The sequence below is a fragment of the Quercus robur genome, chromosome 1 (genome assembly GCF_932294415.1).
Source record: "Quercus robur chromosome 1, dhQueRobu3.1, whole genome shotgun sequence".
In the NCBI taxonomy this organism is placed as follows: domain Eukaryota; kingdom Viridiplantae; phylum Streptophyta; class Magnoliopsida; order Fagales; family Fagaceae; genus Quercus; species Quercus robur.
The window spans coordinates 52,948,845-52,968,764 of NC_065534.1; the positions used below are offsets into that span (position 1 = coordinate 52,948,845).

Genomic DNA, 19,920 nt, shown 5'->3' on the forward strand with positions numbered 1-19,920 from the left:
CTACTTTTCATTATTCTTACAAACGTTGCCTAACTAACAACATACAACCCTCTTACACAGCAATTCTGCACATTCCCTCCCTGTTATCGTGAAGTCTCAACTCGTAATCTCTCCTAAAGTCCTAACACCCAACAGTCTCTCCCTCACAAACTCTAAATGGAAATGGATCCACTACCACCACTGATCGACTTAAACGACGACGACGACGCACCTCGCTTCTTCGACCGCTACAGTTCCTCTCCATCCTCCACCACCTCCTCCTCCTCCTCCTCCACCTCCTCACCCACCTCCTTAAACGGCGTCGTCCCTTCCTCCACCACAACCAAACGCCTCGACTACATGCTCCAATTCCTTGATCGCAAGCTCTCTACCGAAACCGCCACTACCACATCTCTCCCTGAGTTCATTGCCAAAGGCGTTGCCTCCGCCATCTTCAATCCTCCGTCCCGCTACGTTCTCCACCCTGATCGCCCGCCTTCCCTGGACCTCCGACCTCATCCGCTTCGCGAAACTCAAATCAACCGTTTCTTACGAACCATAGCTTCTACGGACTCTCACTTGTTGTGCGGAAGCGAAAATGGAACTCTTAGGGTTTGGGACTTCAAGGATTTGTACGAAGCTGGAAACGAAGATGAGGAGGAAGATACGGCGCCGTTTTTGGACTCTTCCTCTTCCTCTTCCTCTTCGGCTAGTTCAACTCTGTGTTTGGTTGCGGATTTAGGGACTGGAGTGGTGTGGAGTGGACACAAAGATGGGAAAATCGGGTGCTGGAAGATGGCGAATACGAATACGAAGAGTCCTTTTAAGGAAGCGTTGTCTTGGCAGACGAATCGCGGGCCGGTGCTTTCCATGATTGTTACGTGTTATGGTAATGTGCCTCTTCCCGTTAACTGTTTGATCATTGAATTTGTTTTGTAGGATGAATTTTGAATTTTGAATTTATTTAAACGGTTTTGAATAAGTAGGATTAAAATAGAGTACATTTAGGTTTAGATTTTAGTAAATTAGAAACAAAGATGAAAGACTTGATTGTTGAGAGAATAGATTAAAGGATGCAAATTTCTTTAAGTTAAGTTAGAGATCATTGTGAAGTAAAAGGTGTGTTCAAACATTCTTCAGATGTTTGATTCTTTCAACTTTTAAATATAAAATGGAATTCACAAATCGCCTCTTTTCAGGAAAAAAAAAAAAAAAAAAAAACATTTTAGAAGTATTAGTTATGGCTCTACCTTTTCTGCTTTGTAAGGTTTAACCTTTATCAGCCAATCAACATTAAAGGCTTGGGGTTACAAGAATTTATCATTGTGCTTTCTCCTTTGCTCACTTCTGTTTGACTTTCGTCCAGGGGATCTGTGGTCGGGTTTTGAAGGTGGTGGTATTATAATATGGCCATGGGAAGCTATTGAAAAATCTCTCTCTGTGACGAATGAAGAAAGGCCCATTGCTGTTCATTTAGTGGAGAGATCGTACATTGACCTGCGGAGCCAACTCACTGCCAATGGTTTCGGTTCAGATGTTAAGTACTTGTTATCTGATAATTCTAAAGCAAAAGTTTGGAGTGCTGGTTATCTGTCGTTTGCACTATGGTATGTTTTAACTTTCAATACTGTTCTTTATTTCAAGTTTGATATTGTTTTTATTTGTTCATAGATTCTTTTTAATAAACTGTTTTTCAAACATTAGCAAAAGCAAAAAAAAAAAAAAAAAAAAAAAAAAAAAAAAAAAAAAAAAAAAACTGACTAACTTGCTCGATGAAAAATCTGTCATTTTCCTATCATGTTTTTCTATGTATTAACTTTGGTCCTTGCTGGTCCATTCATAGCAATCATAAGAACATAAATTCTCCATGATCCATCTTGGGAGCTGCCCATGCATCCTGTGCAACAGATAAAGCTCAAAACTGCTTTATCTGGTCTGATACTTCTTCGAATGTGAGGAGGCAATTTGTTGGTCACCAGAGGGCGAAAATTTTGATAATAGTCTGCCACTATGCCGCATTTAAGTTTGGGCTTCCTATATTTTGGGTTGGTGCACGCTTAAGTTGTGATTCCAAATGTGCTTGGAATGAAGGGAGAGTTCATAAATGACTAAAAATGATGCTTTTATGTATCTTTTTAATAAACGTATTCATGCGTTGCATCTGGTTCATCTAATTGTATTTGTTTGTATTTCATAGGTCTATGGATTTAACTTGTTCAGTTGTTATCTTACAGGGATGCTCGGACAAGGGAGTTACTGAAAATTTTTAATACTGATGGTCAGATTGAGAATCGAATGGACTTTCCTTCAGTACAGGACTTATCAATGGAATATGCCTCTAGCTCAAAGAAAGAAAAAATTCAGAGTTCCTTTGGTTTCTTTCAGCGCTCACGTAATGCTATTATGGGAGCTGCAGATGCTGTGCGTCGAGTTGCAGCGAAGGGAGCCTTTGGAGATGACAATCGGAGAACTGAAGCAATGGTATTGACTGTAGATGGAATAATTTGGACAGGGTGTACAAGTGGCTTGCTTGTGCAGTGGGATGGCAATGGCAATCGCATACAAGAGTTTCAGCATCATGCTTTTGCTGTTCAATGTTTTTGTACATTTGGGTCGCGAATATGGGTAGGTTATGCCAGTGGAATTGTACAGGTAATGGACCTTGATGGTAATTTTATTGGAGAGTGGGTTGCTCACAACAGTCCGGTGATAGGAATGACTGTTGGAGCGGGCTATATTTTCACCTTGGCTAATCATGGTGGCATACGTGGATGGAACATCACATCTCCAGGACCACTGGACAGCATATTGCGTTCAGAATTGGCTGGCAAAGAATTTGTATATACAAGGATAGAAAATGTGAAAATATTGACTGGTACTTGGAATGTCGGGCAAGGAAGAGCGTCTCATGATTCACTTGTATCTTGGCTAGGATCTGTGACCTCAGATGTTGGGGTCATTGTTGTTGGGTTGCAAGAAGTTGAAATGGGTGCTGGAGTTCTTGCAATGTCTGCAGCTAAAGAGACTGTAAGTACGACTTCTTTTCAGTCAAAATCTCTTGTCAAGTAAGTCAAAAGTTTACAACATACAAATTGTTCAGTTTGACTTTGGAAAGTATAGACTCTTAGAAGATATTGTATCAAAAAATAAAATAAAATCCAGAGCGTCAAAACTTATCCATGAATCCTCTTTCAAATGTACATTTGGTAATCAATGTTATGGTGTTGGAGAATGGGTGGTTCCAACTCAAGAGGGTTGGTTCAAAATAAAAGAGTTGGCCAGGATAAAAGAAATACAGTTTTAATATGCCATAAATAAGACAATGATTATCAAGAATTTTGGCTATTTAGATATCTTAAGAGAATTTTTAACATTATTGGTCTAAAGCCTCTAGAAATGTGTGGAATGCTGTGGAGACATTAGCGCTAGTAAGAGAGATCAGAGTTTCACACTCTACTGAGGGGCATTATAAAGTTGAATTTGGACTAGATTGTGTTGATATTCTGTGTTGCAGGCCTTGTATTATATTGTTATTCTAGGCAACTCATGACAATTGTTTGAATTGTGTGGTTAAATAATTAAATTTACCATATCCCAGTAGCTTAAACTTTTGGGATAATTGGTAATTTAACATAGTATGAGAGCATGAGGTTCTGAATTTGATTCTTGTCTCCTTCACTCTACCTCCCATTTAAATTTCCATGTGTTGGGCCTCACCTATTAAAGGTAGTTTCAGCCTACACGTGGATTTTTTTTTTTAAATAACTATAAAATTTAAACTATTTTATTAGTTGGCCAAGGTTTGAAACTAATTTGGTATCTAACAAATCGAGTTCAATAGTGTCGATTTTGATGTATAAATCGAGTATATTGCACTCGATTTCCCATTGCACAGCAGCTGAGCTGGAAATCGATCCCAAAGACGCTTTTTCTTCATAGAAATCGAGCTCAAAGGACTCGGTTTAGTTTAATGGAAACCGAGCCCTCTGAGCTTGATTTCAGTTCAGGCAGACCACTCCTCAAACACTTGCACGGATTTTTTTTCTTCTTCTTCCTTTCCCTTTTTTCCTTAAAATGCCGTCCCACTCTCCGATCCGATTTGCTTTCGCCGTGTTAGAATCTGCATCCTCCATTGGAGCAGCTGCAAGAAAACCACACGTCTGATCCGATTTGCTTTCGCTGTGTCAGAATCGGCGTCCTCCACTGGAGCGGCTGCGAGAAAACCACACGTTCAATCCGATTTGCTTTCGTCGCCTGGGTTTGATCAGAATTGGCGCCTGGGTTGGCATCGTTGCTTCTTTCTTCCACTGGAGCGGTGGCGAGAAACCACGTCCGATCCGATTTGATCCATCGCTTGAAGCTTTCGCCGCCTGGGTTTGGTCAGAATCGGCGCCTGGGTTGCTGGGCGTTGTTTCTTTCTTCTTCGTTGTTCATCTCTGCGTAATCCAGTGTCTCGCTATCTCTACGTTACTAAATCGAGTCCATTGGGCTCGGTTTCCATGAACGAAAACCGAGTCCAGTAGACTCGATTTCTATGCTTAGAAACCGAGTCCAATGGACTCAATTTCTGGCTGGCAAAATAATAAAATAACAACCTAGAAATCGAGTCCTCTGGACTCGAATTGTTAGAAACCAAATTAGTTTGAAACGTTTCCTAACTAATGATATTGTTTGGATTTTGTAGTTATTTTCTTAAAAAATCCCCTACACGTGAGGGGGAGTGTTTGAATTGTGTGTTTAAATGATTAAATTTACCTATCCCAATAGCTTAAGGTTTTGGGACAATCGGTAATTTAACAACAACCAACAAGCTTATGTTATTCTTTAAAATTTTGCTAATTTAATATGTCATGACCCAAATCCACGGAACATGAATTTAGATACATGACTAACTTGCTAATCTTGCATATCTCAATAACATAATTAATTCTAAAATTAAATAAAATTCCAAATAAACAATGCTCTTAATAAACTTCTTACAATATCTAAAATCCACAATTTAGAAATAATTGTCAAATATTGTAAAATCTTAAGCGAAATAAAAATAACTAAAAATCCTATAAGACTTCAAGCTTTACTGAAGTTGCCTAAAAACTCCCATGCTCTACTTTGCATCTTACAAAGTGATCTAAAGGATATGTTTCCCAACTAAACTTTAATATGAAAATTGTAATTGTTGGGGTGAGCCACACATCTAGTAAGCAATTATACACAATATAGAACATAATAGAATCAAGCAAAGCATGAGTATTATGATTTCACATATTCACTCAATGATATCAAATATAGTTTTCCAAAACTTATAATGAACCACTTTTTTTTTTTTTTTTTTGATAGGTAATCAAAAAGCTATCATAAATGAGAGAAAAATGAAAAAACGAGAAGTTCATGATGATGAACAACAAGATATAAAAGAAACAAACAGCACAACAAACAGAGGGTAGTCAGAAAACTAAGCTAAGGGAGGACAAAAGCTCAGAGAGAGAAGAACAATCTGTAAAACCCCAACAACGAGACCACTCCAAAAGACTACGATGGCATAAAACCTTTAACTCATCCAACGTCTTCTCTGTCCTCAAAGGATCGACGATTTCGTTCCAACCACACAATCCACATTAAGCACCCTGGAACGAAGTTCCAAATGTCCGAATTATGCTTCCCAAGCCACTGATGCCAACAAGATAACAAACCCGCCACTGATCCTGGCATAACCCAATGAATACCAAAGGCCTGTAGCATAAAAGTCCATAGGGAATGGGTAACAGCACAATGAAGAAGAAGGTGGTCAACCGACTCCCCATTATAGCAACACATACAACACCTATTAGCCAAAGGGTGACCCTTAAACATTAGTTTATCCAAAGTGAGAATTCGACCATGTGTAGCTGTCCACAAAAAGAACGCCACACGCTTAGGAATCTTTGGTTTCCAAACACCCTTCCAAGGAAACAAAGAATTCAAAGCACCCCGAATCGCATGGTAGTAAGACCGAGTGTCAAACTTACCATCACCTTTAAGCTGCCAGTAAAGAGTATCTCTCCTATCACCCCGAGGAATACGAGTTTGGATAAGCTGAAGTAGAGAATAAGATGCAGCCAACTCCCAATCTTCAAACGCTCTATAAAACGTTAAATTCCACACTCTAACAGTACCCCCTTCTGGAATCCACAAAACCTCTGAGATACAAGCATCCTTGACTGCTGAACACACATAGAGCTCAGGATAGAGATCTTTTAGAGTATTGTCACCAATCCACCTATCATGCCAAAAGCGGATACGAGTGCCTTCCCCCACTATAAAAGTCAAATGCTTAGAAAAGCTCTCCCGCCCTTCATTAATGCTTCTCCAAAGGCCACACCCATGAGTCCTCTTGCAAACATTAGTACTCCACCCCCCTTGACCCTCACCATATTTAGAGGAGATAACTCGCCGCTAGAGATGGGTAATTTCATGACCGTATCTCCATAGCCATTTCCCTAATAAAGCTTGATTAAAAGGCAACACACTTCTTATCCCCAAACCACCCATCTCAATGGGTAAACGCACATTTTCCCAAGCCACCAAAGGATATTTGAAACTCCCCTCAGAAGACCCCCAAAGGAAATTCCTTTAAATACTTTCCAATCTAGCAGCCACAGCTTTAGAAATAGTAAAAAGAGATAAAAAGTATGTTGTGAGACTTGAGAGAGTACTCTTTAGTAACATGAGCCTCCTACCCTTAGATAAATAGAGACGCTTCCACCCAGATAGCGTCTTCTCCATTTTCTTCAAAATAGGATTCCAAATTGAGGTTGTCTTAAAAGAAGTTTCCAACGGCATCCCCAAATATTTCATAGGCAAACTGCCCATTCTACAGTGAAGAATATTAGCCAGAGCATCTAGATTATTCACCTCCCCAACAGGGACAATCTCACTTTTCCCTACATTGACCTTCAAACCCGTAAAAGCCTGAAAACACGACAACACCAACCTTATGGACAGCAGCTGATCCCTAGAGGCATCACAAAATAAGATAGTGTCATCAGCAAATAACAGATGGGAAATATGCACACCAACAGAGTTCACAGCTCCCACATGAAAATCCCAAATAAGATTACACTCCTCTGTCTTCTTCAAGAGTCTACTTGAAACCTTCATAATCAAAAGAAACAAAAGCGGGGATAGTGGGTCCTCTTGTCTCAACCCACAAGAGTTTCCAAAAAAACCTTCAGGGGATCCATTTATTAGGACTGAAAAACGGACAGACGAAACGCAAGCCTTAATCCACCCCCTCCATTTTAAACCAAAACCCATCCGGCCCAACAAATAAAACAATGCCTCTCAATTCACATGGTCATAAGCTTTTTCAATATCCAGCTTGCAAACCACACCTAGCATTCTGCTCTTCAACCTGCTATCCAGGCATTCATTTGCAATAAGCACTGAATCTAGAATCTGCCTTCCGCCAACAAATGAATTTTGAGTCTCAGAGATGAGGTTATCCAAAACCACTCTCAACCTATTAGCCAACACCTTGGACAGCAGCTTGTACACACTACCCACCAAACTGATGGGGCGAAAATCCTTAATGTTAACGGCATTACACTTCTTAGGAATTAAAGTGAGGAACGATGCATTCATAGACTGTTCAAACACAGAGTGCTGATGAAAGTTATCAAAAAAATCCATGACATCCTTTTCCACCACACCAACATTTTTGAAAGAAAGCCATGGTGAAACCATTAGGAACAGGGGCTTTATCACCCTCCATCTCCCTTAATACCTGGATGACTTCCTCCTTCGTGAACTCCTTCTCTAAGGATAACTGCTCATCCTCTTCAATACAAGCAAAATCTAACCCATCCATAGTAGGACGCCCCACCTCAGTTTCCTTATACAACCCTTGATAAAAGAGAACTATCTGAGAGTGCACATTAGACTCATCCTCATAAAGAACAACATCCACCTCAATCCTTTTAATTTGATTAGCATTTCTATGAGAGTTTGCTAATCTATGAAAGAACCAAGTATTATTATCGCCCTTCTTCACAAATCAAATCTCAAAATTATTTGGAAGCACATATAAATAATTGGTCAGAGCATAGTGTCACATATACGCATCACATATTCTTACATATCTATGAGCGGATACCAACACTTATTCTCACATACAATACTGTGAGCGCGCTTACACATATATTTGATCAATTTTAAAAACATTTAATGAGTCACATATCACAAAAGAAAAGTTTATAAAAAGTAGAATAATTTACTTAAATCAAGGGATGCTTGACTCTTTTAGGGAATGCATAGGAACTGAGGAGTTTATATAAATATTTTACAATTCTTGAGTAAGTCTGAAAATTCAATTCTCTAAAAGAAACATTTTAAATACCATTTGGAAAATAGGAATATGACTTTGAAATCACTTGGTTTTAAACAATTTTAAAGAATATGAACCTTTTTAGAAAACTTATCTTGAAGCTCTATTCTTTTCTGAAAATAGTTTAGTTTAGGAATCATCTATTAAATGAGATTCGGTTGTTCAAAACGTTATTTAAAATTTGAAGTTTCTCTTTAAAACATTATTTAAAAGTTGAAGTTTCTCTTTCAATGATGTAAAAATGCTTTAAATAAACTTTAGAAAACGTATGCTTAAAAACATAACCTTTGGAAACCTTACTTCTAGGAGCCTAATGAACAAAACTTGGCATATTATACATAATTACTTACAGCACTTGAATCTCTCCAAATAGTCTCAAAACACTCTTAAATAGGACCTATAATCAACCATGGAAATTACTTAATATCCTCCACAAAATATAAAGCTTATCGAATTATATAAACTAACTCACTAGGATTATACTTTGCTTAGACTAATAACACTTTGATACTGATGTAAAGTTTCTCTAACCAATAATGTTTCCTTGCATTGGGTCAATTCTCATATTACCATTAGAGAGGCAGTAGCTAAAATATTCTAGACCTTGGATTTAATATTCCCATTGAAAACATAAGGGTACAAGGCCACCTTTAGAATTAAAGGTTATAATCATGAAGTCTATATTCGAATAAAATCTGTAGGCTAACCATTAGAAATTTAATATAATATATATCAACCTTTGTTAGACCCAAGGTCTTCAAATTCAATGGGTTACCAATATAAAATACAACACAACCATAAACTTAAGAGAATTACCATCGGATCTTTATCTGAATAACGCTTATATATAAACATCTTTCCACTGTAATCGAATAGTCAATATGGTTGACATAACTTAATCTTACCATGCTGCCAAAACCATAAATATATCTCAAGATTTATAGAATAGTATAGTAATATTGATCATCTTAGAGATGAAGGTTCTCACCTTGATTTCGCAGCCAAACCTTATGCCTCTAAACAATTTTGGCCTCCTGTCACGCTGACTCTCTCTCTCCCTCTCAAATTTTCTTTGGCATCCACGTTTACGGAGAAACCCACTTAGTTTAAATAGTCTTCCAAGACTTTAATTTCCAATTAACCTAAAATTAAGGTTTATCTTTTTAGATAGGCTGGAACTCCAAATAGGTTTTAATCTTTTATCATTTTTCCTAACTGATAATAAGACTAAAAGTCTTATATGAATAACCACAAAGTAACTCTTCACATTATATCTTCCTCTTTTTTTTTTTTTTTTAAATATTTTAAACTGCCGCACAAAATTGTCTGCACTAAAACGTTAATTTTCTCACCTATTTTGTAGCACCACAAAATTGTCTACTCCCATCTTACTGTGCACACGTACAGTACCTCAACTCTATAATAATAATAATAGTAATGATGATAAATCAGGGTATTACATAATAGTAATACCCTTTAGATTAGTTTTATTGCTTGGGTGGGTTTTTTGATATTTTTTATTTTTTTTAATGTTGAGTAATATTTGTTAAAAGGGAACACAATATATTCAACAAAGTGGATGAAACTTACCCTTCCTAAAAGAAACGGGAAGAAACAGAAAGAATTGGTTATCACCCTTACTACTGTTGAACAAAAGGACTGGAATAGATTACTATTTTTTTCTTGAACACTTCTTTATTTTTCATTCCTGTAATATATTCAGATCCTTAATGAACTTCTCATTAGGATTTTTATCTCCTCTTGTTTATATTTTCCCCATTAACTGTAGGTAGGACTTGACGGGAGTTCTGTCGGGCAGTGGTGGCTGGATATGATAGGCAAAACGTTAGATGAAGGATCAACGTTTGAACGTGTTGGTTCTAGGCAGCTGGCAGGCTTGCTCATTTCTGTCTGGTGAGTATATGTCCTGGGAAAAGAGTGTGTTTGGATTAGCTTATTTCCATTGGCTTATTCTGTTTAAAATTAGTTGTGTAACAGTAGAGTTGTACCTTGAAAAAGTAAGAATTTAAAAATCTGTCCGTAAGCTGGCTGTGAAAATGCATTGGCATTTTAAGCTAAAACAAATAAACCTTAAATTTAGCTTTGTTGGCTTTTTTAAAAATCCAGAAATTAAGCTCTCTTTTTTTTTGATAGGTAAGTAGTGCAATTTTATTAATCAGAGAAAAAAAAAAAAAAAAAAAAACACACTTTGAGATCATGATGATGAACACAAAGGAACAAAAGAAAATACAAAAAAATTATGAGGCAGGTCTAAGTGAAGCTAGAAACTCAAAAACAGATGAATAATTAGAAAAACCCCAACACTGTGCCCAATCAAAGAGTGTGTTGAAACACAGATTTTGATTGGTCCAATGAAATCATGTTGCCCTCAAACTGGTGACGATTCCACTCCTTCCACACAATCCACATCAAACAACCCGGTACCATATTCCATATTACAGAGTCATGCCTCCCAAACCAATTCCTCTGACAAAATAATAAAGCTGCAACAGTTCCCAGCATAACCCAATGAATCCCAAATATCTGAAACACATCTCCCCACAGAGCTTGGACCCCATTACAATGAAGTAAAAGATGATCCATTGACTCCCCATTACTCCAACACATACAACACCAATTCACCAAAGGCAACCCCCTTCTCATTAGATGATCCAATGTAAGGATCCAACCTAAAGCTCCAGTCCGCATAAAGAACGCAACCATTTTAGGAACCTTAATGGACCAAATGCCCTTCCATGGAAATGGGGACTTAGTAGCAACCCAAATCACCTGATTAAAAGACTGAGTATCAAACTGGCCCTTACTTTTATGGCACCAACGCATCCTGTCCATCCCCTCACCCCTTGGAACTTGCGAATAAATGTACTTAAGAAAAGAGAAGACTGCCTCTAGTTTTCAATCATGAAAATCTCTGTGAAATCTCAAATTCCAACTCCTAAAAATCCCATCCACTTGGTGATCCAAAACATCAGAGATAAAGCTTCCTTATCACTTGACACGCAAAAGGATCAGGGCACAGAAGCTTAAGAGGAATATCCCCAGCCCACTGACCATCTTTTCCTTCATTGCCCGGTTGCTTTGGAGTTATGGGATATGGTTTTTGGTTTATTTGGAGTGTGTTGGGTCATGCCTTTGTCTGTTGTTGGGCTCTTTGCTTGCTGGCAAGGTCACTTTGGTCGCCACCGCAATGGAGTTATTTGGAAGGTCATTCCTCTTTGTTTGATGTGGTGTATTTGGAAGGAGAGGAATAGTAGATGCTTTGAAGACATTGAGCGTGCTATGCCTGACCTCAAGCTTCTTTTCATTTGAACCTTACTTGAATGGTTCTTTGTGTGGAGAAACCATCCTTTTTCTATTTTGGATTTACTTGACTTTTGTAATTTTCGTTCTTGACTTGTTCACCCCCGTATACTCCCTGTGTGCTTGGGTGTCTCTATTTTTATTATCTATGAATTCTTATTACTTATCAAAAAAAAAAATATGATAACCCTCTCTAACTACGAGTGCCAAATGTTGAGAAGCTCTTTCAATGTAATGAGGAGTTCAGAGAGTCTAATTAAATTTCATTGGTTTCATATTGTTACAAATAATATTTACAAATAATATTTGAAATGAGTTAATCCTATTTATCATGTTAGGTGAGGCTATCATTTTTTTCTTCACTCTTATAATATTTGGCCAATTTTTGATGGCCTTGCCTCCTTTCTCGTGGAACTGTTGATCTGTGTCCTGAAATGCAATATAAAACAATGGCCTAATGAAATTTTTGTGATGTTCAGCTCCTCCATGATATGTGTGCGTGTGCGTGTGTGTGTATAGTTTGCCTTTCTCAGGCCATTAGCGTTGAGCCAAGTGGTATAGCCTGCTCTGATTTACTAGAAGATCCAGGGTTTGTATCCCCTCTTCCTCGTGTTATAACTATCAGATATATATAGTTTGCCTTTCTCTTTCTTTTCTCAGGCGTTTACTTCTTTGTCTTTAATCTTATTTAAGACATCTATCCTCCTTATGATTTGATTGTATCTGTCTCAAGGGCAGTGTGTTTACAATCGTAAACACATTGTTCTTTTTCATCAATAAAACTCTTATTATCTATCAAAAAAAAATTTAAGGCATCTATCCTTGTTGACTTTCTCATCTATGATAGCTAAAGTATTGTATTTCAGGGTTAGAAACAATATTAGAGCTTATGTTGGTGACGTTGATGCTGCAGCAGTTCCTTGTGGCTTTGGGCGTGCAATTGGTAATAAGGTATCCTGGACTACAGCTTTTTTGCTGATTTTTTTTCTTTCATAGTTAATACTTTATTGAAAAAATGAAGAGAGTTTATGATTACAGAAAATATATGCAAACCTCTTCTAAAGAGTAGCGTGGAAAGCAGAATTACAGTCTAAAGAAAAGAGAATCTATGAAATCTACTAGAGGTGCATGTCACTGACTCCCGTGCACTGATACCAGTTAGACAATGATCTCACAAATGAAGAATTCAGCTCAATAATTGACACCTCCACCCCATAAATAGTACTATAATTCCTTTACTTCCGAAGTGCCCACATTAGATACGAGGGGGCCATATGCCACACCATATATCTGCCATGTTACCCAAACCAAAGAATTATTCTGCAACATTCTTAGGCCATAATCCTATAATCTTTTCAGCCGATGTTTAGTGTATGATATTAGTAAATGAGTTTATTTCACTTCACTTTTATTTATGTTCAGAAAAATGTCCATTTTCTTTCCATCCCACCTTTGTCACTACCCAAAAGAGGGTGAAGAATTAGAAAGAAAAAATACTAGTTCCCTCAAACCTGAGGACACCAAGACTAAAAGGAAATTTTTTTTTTTTTTTGATATGAGGGTTATTGACGTAGGACAAGGGGGAGCAAACAAAATCTGATTTAGAACACCTGGGGCAGATCTGGTATAGCTTGGGTTTTGAGGAATTAGGGTTAGGTTTTAGTGAGGAATAGGCTAGAAAATAATAGGGATTATAGGGTTTCTAAAGGGGACAAGGATTAGTAGGGTTTGGGGATGAAACAAAGGAGAAGAATCAAGTTTGGGTTGCTGTGAATAGTGTTCTGAACAGTAACCGTGAATAGTAAAATAAAAGATAAATATCTAGGAATCACTCCTGGGGTTCCTTGGAATAGTTTGCACACCTTGGAATAGTTTGCATCAAACAAACCATAAACAAAGCTTCATAGCTATAAACTGAAAATATTATTGTTAACCATCTCAATAGATGGCACGACAACTCTTTAAATAGAAAGACTAATACCTATTCCTAGTAGAACTATGATTTCTTATAACCCTAATAAGACTTGGACTTGGACTCCTTAGGCTTTTACTACTAAGCCCAACTAAATAACTAAACTTAAAATTAAAATAAGACCCAGAAGAAGATCTAATGGACTGTTAGCACAGCCCATTCCAGAATATTATGAAATTACAAAATTGCCCTTGATACATAAAATCAAATAAAATATAATAAATCTGTCTCCCCAATGCCTCCTGCATCAGTTACGTTGAGACATGTAATATTTTTTTACTTGGGATGGCTTCCATTGTCTTTAGCTTGGTGCTGTGCTATTTTGTGATAAGATTATTTATCTGATGAGGTTCTGATATCAATTGTCAAATAGTTGGTGACTCCTGTATCACATTTTCCAAAAAGTATAATTCTCTAGATGTGTGCGTCTGCGTTATAACTACAGACATGCTTAAACCCAAAGACTTAAATTCCTTGGTTTGTATGAAAGTAGTTTCTTGTTCTTAATCAACTGCATATTATTGGTGGTTATTATATTATTGATGTGCTAATCGTTGTTTGATCAGGGAGCTGTTGGTTTGAGGCTAAGAGTGTATGATCGGGTAGTGTGCTTTGTTAACTGTCACTTTGCTGCACATTTAGAAGCAGTTAATCGTCGCAATGCAGACTTTGATCATGTATATCGAACAATGACGTTCTCCCGACCAACCAACCTTTTCAATGCTGCAGCTGGTACGGTTCTGTACCTGTTCTTCTTTTGCTCGCTTGCCTTCTCAATGTATTTAGTCTCGCTTGTTTATAGATCTGGCTTGCCATTGGTCCTTTCTGTTGCAGCTGGTTCTTCTTCTGTTCAAATGCTTCGCGGTACCAATGTATGTAATTATATTGATTGGTAAAGCTGCCATTTTGATTGTTAAGTTACTTTCTGTACAAATGATTTTGTTCCAGTTGGTTCATAAAGCATGATTCCCCTACAGGCTATTGGCACACACACTGCAGAAGGGATGCCTGAATTATCTGACGCGGACTTGGTCATATTTCTCGGTGATTTCAATTATCGGCTTGATGGTATCTCTTATGATGAAGCAAGGGACTTTATCTCTCAAAGATGCTTTGATTGGCTTAGAGAAAGGGATCAGCTTCGGACAGAAATGGAAGCTGGTAATGTCTTCCAAGGAATGCGTGAAGCAGTCATTACATTTCCTCCCACATACAAGTTCGAAAGACACCAAGCTGGTCTTGCAGGTTGGTCTTACCTTAACATATATGAATTCTTAGATTAACAGTACTGGCTAGGGCCTCAAAAAGAGGGGAAAAAACTATAGTTTTATTGGTTATGACCTGCAATGCCGAATGAGTTGATTAAACATTGTTTGGTGACTTGTTGATTTGTTTACGACTCCGATAAGCAATTTCCCTGTTTATAAATGCTTTTCTTTCTTTCTTTCTTTATTTTTGTTTTGTTTTGTTTTCTCTATTTTGGTGGGGAAAAGCATAAAACCCTTTTGAAAGTTATTGGCACGTGGAGTCTCTCTTAGATTATCTAGTAAGGGTTGCCCAAAATCTTCTGAACTTGTGTAAATTGTCTGCAGGGTATGATTCTGGTGAAAAGAAGCGCATTCCTGCCTGGTGTGACAGAATTTTATACCGTGATAGCCGCTCAGCTTTGGTATCTGAGTGCAGCTTGGAGTGTCCTGTAGTCTCTTCAATATCAAGGTAATTTTCCTGGTATTATTGCTTTCTGCACATTTATAGGGAATAGTGAGAATGTTAACACCTACAAAAAAAATTTGTAAATGATGCCTCAGATAATTTAGTGGAGTGTATATATTATGGCCACATTAGATGGCATTTCTGTGCTTATCACATTTCAATTTGACTTGATTCTTTTTTTATTTAACCTGCATGCAATTTCATGTGATTTGGATGTTATGTGTCCAAAATATGCGAAGGGGATGCTAAGAGCCTTGTAGCTCAACTAGCACCTTATGTTGTTTCCAATAGAGACATCCATGGTTCCACTCTCCCCACCCAAACTATTGACGTATTAAAAAAATCCGAAGGGGATGTGATCAAAATCAAATATAGTCCGACTAAACTAGTCATTCTTTTGGTTTTAGATAAAGTGGTAACAGGCGTTGGCTATTATACTAGATGCAATTTGATATCTGCACTTGCTTTCTCTTTCTGTATGTATATGCAAGTGTACTGCCATTAATATAATTATATAAAGCCATCAACATACATAAGATTGTTTTTCTTTTCCCTTGAAATACTTTCCAACTTGACATTTCCTGTTTAATAGGTATGAAGCTTGTATGGATGTGACAGACAGTGATCACAAGCCTGTCCGCTGCATATTTACTGTTGATATCGCTCGAGTTGATGAGTCAATAAGGAGACAAGAGCTTGGTGAAATTCTTGGATCAAATGAGAAAATCAAATATGTTCTTGAAGAACTATGCAAAATCCCGGAAACTATTATCAGTACAAACAACATAATCCTTCAAAACCAGGACACATCCATTTTGCGTATTACAAATAAGTGTGGGAAAAGCGACGCTTTCTTTGAAATAATTTGTGAAGGTGAGTCTTCCATTAAGGAAGATGGACAAGCATCGGATCATTGTCCAAGAGGTTCCTTTGGCTATCCACGATGGCTTGAGGTGACTTCTTCAACTTGAATTAATTTGTGTACTTTTATTTGTGACATCTGGACCTAGAGTTGGCTTTGGTCAAATTGAAAGTGTTAAGAGTTAATGTTTGAACTTGTTATAGATTCTGTGTCATGGTATTAGAGCTGTGGTTTGATTAATTGGTCTTGTGTTTGAAGCTATGGAACCAGGAACCCCCATTTGTTTCTGTTTCATTCATATACATGCAAGGCCTGCATTTGGTTTTAGCATTATTGGGTAGCCTTACAAGCGAGGTTGGGTATTATATTTAATTTATGTGAACTTGATGTACATTATTTCTCCACTTCTTGATAGCTATAGGTTTTTTTTTTTATTTTTTTTTATTTTTTATTTTTTTTTATAAGTAATAAGTTTTATCGATATCAAAAAGGGACACCCTAGTACACAGGGAGTGTACAGGGGTCAACAATCAAGTGCAAAAATTCAAGAATCAAGAAAATCAAAGAAAGAGGTGAATGATTGGTTTTGCAAAGCAAGCAACCAATCCAATAAAGTTCTAAAGAAAAATAAGTTGAGGTCTGGATTAATATGTTTCTTATCACCTGAAATCTACCTTTTGTTGTTGACTTTGATGTTTATAATTGATTGGATTGATCTGAATTCATTCATGATTAAAGTACTTTAAATTTTGGATCAGATAACTCCAAGGGCATCATTGTTTTTGCATATTGACTTGCTTATACAATATATTACTTTGTTGTAATCTTATTTGATGTTTATATCATTGCGAATTCAAGTCCAAGTAGTTGAGAGTTGAATAACCTGTCAGTGTCGAAGAAAGGACCTTGAGGTGAATAATATTCTCTTAGTTCAACAATATTGTTTAGGCAACAAAGCTTGGATAATGTCCTTAATCCTGTATAATGTTCTTTTGGGTATATGTTATCTTTTATTATACAAGTTGAGTCGCAAAGGAACTTGAAACAACATGCTCATGAAATAAATCTAGTGCCTTCTAAACAACAATCTGATGGAGAAAGAGTTTATACTTGAGGACATGAGGCATGCTGATGCAGGAGAACCCAGAATTATTTTAAAATTTATTATTTTAGATTTTCTTTATATCGTGGGAGATTGGATATTGTATGTAATTGGATTAGTTTATAATTTCAGATTATTGTGAATTCAAATTAGGATTATATTAGATAGGGATTAGCCTTTTAGATTATTACCAGTTTAGAGTTTTATGGTTTATGAACTTTTATTCCTAGAAGCTATATAAAAAGCTTCAGGTGGTGTTTATTTGATATATAGTAGACAATTGATTAATGAAATTTCAGATTGGAGATTTTCCAATATGTTGGGCGCTGATTCCTAACACCTTAGGTGTTGATGCCTATGCCTAAGTTTTATTGCTTGGTGCTGATTCCAGGCAACCCCTAGGTGCTGATTCTTAGGGTTATCTTTTAATTTTCTTGTTATTTTATTTTCCTGTTGATTGTCCTGCAGCAATTTATTAGACTAGGCAACAGCAGAGATCCTACAGCTGCCTACTTTTGTTTTCTTTAGAATAATTATTCAATTTGATTAGTGGGACGGGACTCATCATTCATGTGAGATTTGGGAGTACCACATTGTTGTATTCTGGGAATATTGAATAATTTTCCACAAATCTAGGGCCCGTTTGGTAGTAGTGTAGTATTATTGTTCAGTTTTTAGTGTTGTGGAAATACGTGTCAAAAGTATTATTGTTGTTTAAACATTGAAAATTGTCGATTAAAAGCCACTACCAAACAGGCCCCTAGACTTTTACAGCGTTGGTTCCATATATATATATTGTGTTTCATTGTTTTTTCATACATGAAATCATAACTATAAATTTATGGACAAATATTACCCTATCTCTTTGTAAGAGCAAGGTTGAGGGTGAGGTCTTGCATTCAAGACCCACCAGGTATAACTTACCAATTAAATAAATAAAAAAGCTTATCTATTATTCTTGTATTTGAACCAGGTCACTCCAGCAGCTGGCATAATCAGACCTAATCATATTGCAGAGGTGTCAGTTCATCATGATGAATTCTTAACTCTGGAAGAGTTTGTTGATGGTGTCCCACAAAACTCGTGGTGTGAAGACAACAGAGACAAGGAAGTTATATTGGTGGTTAAGGTGCGGGGCAGGTATACGATGGAGACAAGAAATCACCGTGTTCGCGTGCGCCATTGTGTTGCAGCTAAGATAAAATGGAGTGACCCTGAACTGATCAGCACTAGGCAAATCCAAGGAACTGTTCTCCACCGGTCTGATATTCAAAGCCTTAGCAGTTCCTATGACGTGGTTGACCACCTCCGGAATCTGCATAGCCCTTAAAGCATCTCTGTTAACATGAATTGTCAATGGAGAAAACAAGGCATTGGATGGCCAATTCAATTAGCCTAAAGGGATCCTCCTGTGTCTACATAGTCCAGTCATACAAGCATCTTGATGTAAATACTTGAGGTCCTTGGTTACCTTTTCATTCTCTAAGTTTTCTTTTTTCCAGTTGATTTGTGTCTATAGAATTTTCATCTAGTTCATCTGGTGCCAATTCTTTTGAACTTTCATGAGTTTTTTGTGCAAGGTCTCATTCCAACCTGTGATATTTTGGACTGATTTTCTGTTTTCAAGTGTACAGCTAATACATTGAGCAGCAGGAGAGGGTGAATTTTTATTTGACCTCCTGTTTATAAGTGAACCTATTTATTGTGTGAAATATGAACAGTATCCATCATCAATTAGATCAAGGAGCAGATTCTGCAGTGAGTTTCCATATATGGCACGGAATTGTTTTCTCTTGTTTTTCAGTTGCTGCTGCTACTGCTACTGCTACTGCTACTGCTACCGCTGCCAGTTTTAATGGTTTGTTGAATTATTTTATTGGTTCGAATAGAAAATTCCAAATTCATGATTTTCCGTTTTATAGTGAATAAACATTATATCTATGTTATTCTTACCCCATATACTGAAATTTACTTTGCTGGGGCAAAGCCCAATCCGGCATGGTTTCATTTGTATGTCAGTACCAGCTGAGTTACTCTTTACCTTATAATCTGAAAATATTAATGTAGGATTCAACTAATCAGTTATTTATTTATTTATTTATTTTATTTTACTTTATTTTTAAATCAGTTATCTTTCTTTAATTAACTTTTTATTCATGACAGATAATGATTGTATAGTGCCTATTGTCATGCAATTTCAAATAATCAATGTGCACTTAACCTTTTAAGTATTGAATACTCTAAAGTCATGTGAAGCACACCTATTATGGGTGTGACTTGCTGATTTTGCAAGAAGGGAGCTTCCCTTGGTGGTGTTAGGTTTTTCTGATTGATCGTGCTTTTGACTGCTGCTGCTGCTGCTGCTGCTACTACTGAAGGTTTTTAAAATTAATTTTCTGGTTTTATTAAAGGATTTCAGTATTTTCAAATTGACTGCAATTTCTCGTTTTATACTTGGTTTCATTTATTTGGGGGGTTTCAACTTTGAAGTCAGCATTTTACAACTGCTCACCAGTCCTCTTTGTAGCTCTGTGGCATGAATACTTATGAGTATCAAGTCATAGGTTCGAGAGCTGGTGAGACAGCAATGAGAGAAAAATGAAACCAAT

The 19,920-nt window shown here is 37.0% G+C and overlaps 1 protein-coding gene across 2 annotated transcripts; it reads left to right on the top strand.

The window, feature by feature from the left end:
* Window positions 1–51: 51 nt before the first annotated feature.
* LOC126691741 (type II inositol polyphosphate 5-phosphatase 15) lies at window positions 52–19,082 on the top strand. 2 transcript variants are annotated; one of them, XM_050386856.1, is made up of 11 exons: window positions 53–868; window positions 1,346–1,586; window positions 2,214–3,006; window positions 10,131–10,255; window positions 12,529–12,613; window positions 14,201–14,366; window positions 14,469–14,506; window positions 14,612–14,879; window positions 15,227–15,350; window positions 15,940–16,300; window positions 18,285–19,082. In XM_050386856.1, the coding sequence occupies exons 1-11, from the start codon at window positions 157–159 to the stop codon at window positions 18,639–18,641; spliced, it is 3,270 nt and encodes a 1,089-aa protein (XP_050242813.1). In that variant the 5' UTR covers window positions 53–156; the 3' UTR covers window positions 18,642–19,082. The 2 variants fall into 2 exon arrangements, with proteins under 2 accessions (XP_050242806.1, XP_050242813.1); XM_050386849.1 differs by having other exon boundaries at window positions 52–868; window positions 14,201–14,506.
* The last annotated feature ends 838 nt before the right edge of the window (window positions 19,083–19,920 follow it).